This window comes from Priapulus caudatus, unplaced genomic scaffold (genome assembly GCF_000485595.1).
Source record: "Priapulus caudatus unplaced genomic scaffold, Priapulus_caudatus-5.0.1 Scaffold3102, whole genome shotgun sequence".
In the NCBI taxonomy this organism is placed as follows: domain Eukaryota; kingdom Metazoa; phylum Priapulida; class Priapulimorpha; order Priapulimorphida; family Priapulidae; genus Priapulus; species Priapulus caudatus.
Genome location: NW_014580163.1, coordinates 5,887 through 9,288, shown reverse-complemented (window position 1 = coordinate 9,288; position 3,402 = coordinate 5,887). Strand labels below are relative to the sequence as shown.

Sequence of the window (3,402 nt, the reverse complement as noted above, 5' to 3'; positions counted from 1 at the left end):
TGTGTGTGTGTGTGTGTGTGTGTGTGTGTGTGTGTGTGTGTGTGTGTGCGTGCGTATATGTGTGTGTGTGTGTGTGTGTGTGTGTGTGTATGTGCGTACGTGCGTACGTGTGAAGGACACACTGTACAGCAAGGTTGGCTGTTCGCCGGCTGTAATCATGTGTATTGTATGACGTATCATGTTCCCGCCATGTGCGTGACATCAGAGCAGACATTTCTCCTCGTGCACACTTACGAAATTGCGTGTAAATTGCAAATTGTTAATTGGCTGCATTTATTAATATTATGCTAATGTCGTTATGTTATTATAGCTGAAAAACGATTAAACGAAACCACACGTTACTAACTAATCGAATGCGCATCGCTTTATCGGGTTCCGAATATCTAATGAATTGTTATCATTATGGAGTATCAGCTTTCTGTGATGATTGTAACAATGTTAGTAGGAATCCTAATGTATGCTCATTATATGATCCCTTCCCTCGACCCCCCCCTCTCCCTGTTATATAATATATGATCCTAACCCTTCCCTCGACCCTCCCCCTCTCCCTGTTATATAATATATGATCCTAACCCTTCCCTCGACCCTTCCTCTCTCCCTCCCGCCTCGGCAACCCCCCCCCCGCGCCCGACGCTACTGACGACACATCCCCCTCCTCCACCCGCAGGACTGCCGTAAGTGCCAGGGGGCGCTGCAGGCGGGCGACCTCGCTGTCTTCGCGCCAAAGTTCGGCGAGCAGGTGGCGTGGCATCCGGCGTGCTTCGTGTGCCACCGCTGCGACGAGCTGCTCGTCGACCTCACCTACTGCGTCAAGGACGGCAACCTGTTCTGCGAGCGCCACTACGCGGAGACGATCAAGCCGCGCTGCGCCGCCTGCGACGAGGTGAGTGACAAGAGAACGTCTCTATGTGTGTGTGTGTGTGTGTGTGTGTGTGTGTGTGTGTGTGTGCGCGCGTACGTGCGTGCGTGCGGGCGTGTGTGTGTGTGAGGGGGGTGCGGGTGTGTATGCGTGCGTGCGTGCGTGCGTGCGTGCGTGTGTGTTTTATGGTGTTGTGGCGCCATCTACGATGAGGAGCGAGTGACAAGTGAACATGTGTTCGTGTGATTTACTGTGTTGTGGCGCCACCTGTTATGAGCTGAAAGAAATTTGCTTGACTTGTGTTCATAGTCCTACTGTTTACTGTAGTGATATGACGACGTTTACATTTGAGTTCGATTGTGTTTGGCAATTTGCGTCTTCAACAACATTGGAACATTTCTGTTTGTTGGCGTTGGGTTTGTCTACTGAAGGGATGTGACGCCGTCTACATGTACGGCATACGGATGACAGACGCTGATACAGATGCGACGTAATACTGTTACAACGAATAAACCTGAAGCCCGAATAATTAGTAATAATAATTAATAAGTAATCGCCGTGAGAATATATATTAGTAAAATAATATCATAACTAAATTATTCGAATAAATTTTAAAATATTAATTATCAATTAATTAAGTAATTAATAACTAATTAAGCCGCTATACTACGTCTTGCTCCGTGCACCACCTCGTGGCGTCGATAGATGGCGCTGAATCATCGCGTCCTGTGAAATCCGGATGTTGTGATGTCGCCGTAAATTGCGTAAAACCATTACGTGTTAAAGCAGGGCAATGTCACTCACCTGCTGGTCTTCTGCCCAAATCATTACATTGTCATGGAATTATACTTCTATTGGGGAGTGTTTGCCTAATGCTAGCCTAGCCTACTCTAGCATCTACAACCTAGCTCTACGTTAGCAAATCTAATTGGTTGCAAAGGTCACGTGACAGTCGAGTGTAACGAGTTTGGAAAGAGTCTCTGTTGTCTAGTTTGCTAATCTGATTGGTTGTTGTCGAAGTCACGTGACGTAACCGCGAGCGAGTGTAACCGCTGCGTCTATTACTAATCTAATTGGTCGCAAGAAATCACGTGACGTTGTAACTAGCAGCGCATTCGGTCTTTCGTGACTGCCCGAAATCTCGTTAAATCTTGTTAAAGTGGCCTAGTGAATTTCCCCTGATGTTCGGATTCGAATTTTATTGCGAAAGCTATATAAAAAAAAAACACCTTCGGTCGGCGTCGCTGCAAGCGAAAAGGTCAGTTCGTCTGCAAAAAAAATCGATTGTGTTAGCAGTTACTAGGAGAAAGTGGAGACAAAATGGCGGGAAAACGTCGGAAAAATGGCGGGAAAATGGGATATAAAATGGCGCTTGAATGTCTCCCGCGGCGACCATGCACGAGTAATGGCCACTAGCTGCTGCTTCTGCTGCGCGATTGTTGCCATGGTGACGAAGGTGACGACGACGATGATGATGATGGTGATGATGATGATGAGTGTGATGTTGACAATGCAGCGTGGTATCTTAACGTCTGAGAGCCGTGTGACGAGAGAGTGAGCGAGAGAAATAAGAGAGGGGAGAAAAGGGGGTAGAAAGAGAGAGGGGGAGAAAAAGAAAGAAAGAGAGAAGGGGAGAAAGAGCGCGAGAGAAAAAGAGAGGGGAGGGGAAAGGGCGCGAGAGAAAGAGAGAGAAAGAGAGAGAGAGAGAGAGAGAGAGAGAGAGAGAGAGAGAAAGAGAGAGAGAGAGAGAGAGAGAGAGAAAGAGAGAGAGAGAGAGAGAAAGAGAGNAGAGAGAGAGAGCTGGGTGTATACCCAGGTACGGCATGACACACCTGTTCCACTTAACCTGCTAATTGCTTTTTTATAGCGGCTGAGATAGGCTTTTTTTAAGGCCAGGTGTTCGTGCGTGAAACGACTGCACCCCTCCCCCGCCTCCTTTCCCCTCCCCTTCCCTTCCCTTCCCTCGCTCTGCTCGTACGGTACGTCCGCTAAGATAGGAAGAAAGCACATGTAGTACGATGAGGAGAATGCACAAGGATAAGTGAGAGAAGACGGGGAAGCTAAAGGGGAGGGTTGTGAGGGAGAAGACGGGGAAGCTAAAGGGGAGGGTTGTGAGGGAGAAGACGGGGAAGCTAAAGGGGGAAAGGGAGGACGGGTACGGGAGAAGGCGGGAAAGGTAAAGGGGAAAGGGAAGACGGGTGGGAGAAGGCGGGAAAGCTAAAGGGGAAAGGGAGGACGGGTGGGAGAAGGCGGGAAAGCTAAAGGGGAAAGGGAGGACGGGTGGGAGAAGGCGGGAAAGCTAAAGGGGAGGGTTGGGATTGAGCACGGAAAATGACAATATAAATTATGATGAAAAGACGACAAAAACTAGATTTAAAAAGACGGAGACGAAGAAGATCAGCAACAGCAAAAATAAAAAAAGAAGAAGAAAAAAGGAAATGAAAAAGTTGAAAAAGAAGAACAACAACAAGAAGAAGAAAATGAAATAGGAGAAATACAACAACAACAACAACAACAACAACAACAACAACAACAACAACAAC

At 47.6% G+C, this 3,402-nt stretch overlaps 1 protein-coding gene across 1 annotated transcript in view; it reads left to right on the top strand.

The window, feature by feature from the left end:
• Nucleotides 1-1,353, top strand: part of LOC106819288 (protein espinas-like) — a 3,948-nt gene extending 2,595 nt beyond the window's left edge. Inside the window, exons 3-4 of the mRNA XM_014823933.1 lie at nt 668-883; nt 1,291-1,353. Of these exons, the coding sequence (XP_014679419.1) occupies nt 668-883; nt 1,291-1,353 (279 nt within the window). The remainder of the gene's footprint in view (nt 1-667; nt 884-1,290) is intronic.
• The last annotated feature ends 2,049 nt before the right edge of the window (nt 1,354-3,402 follow it).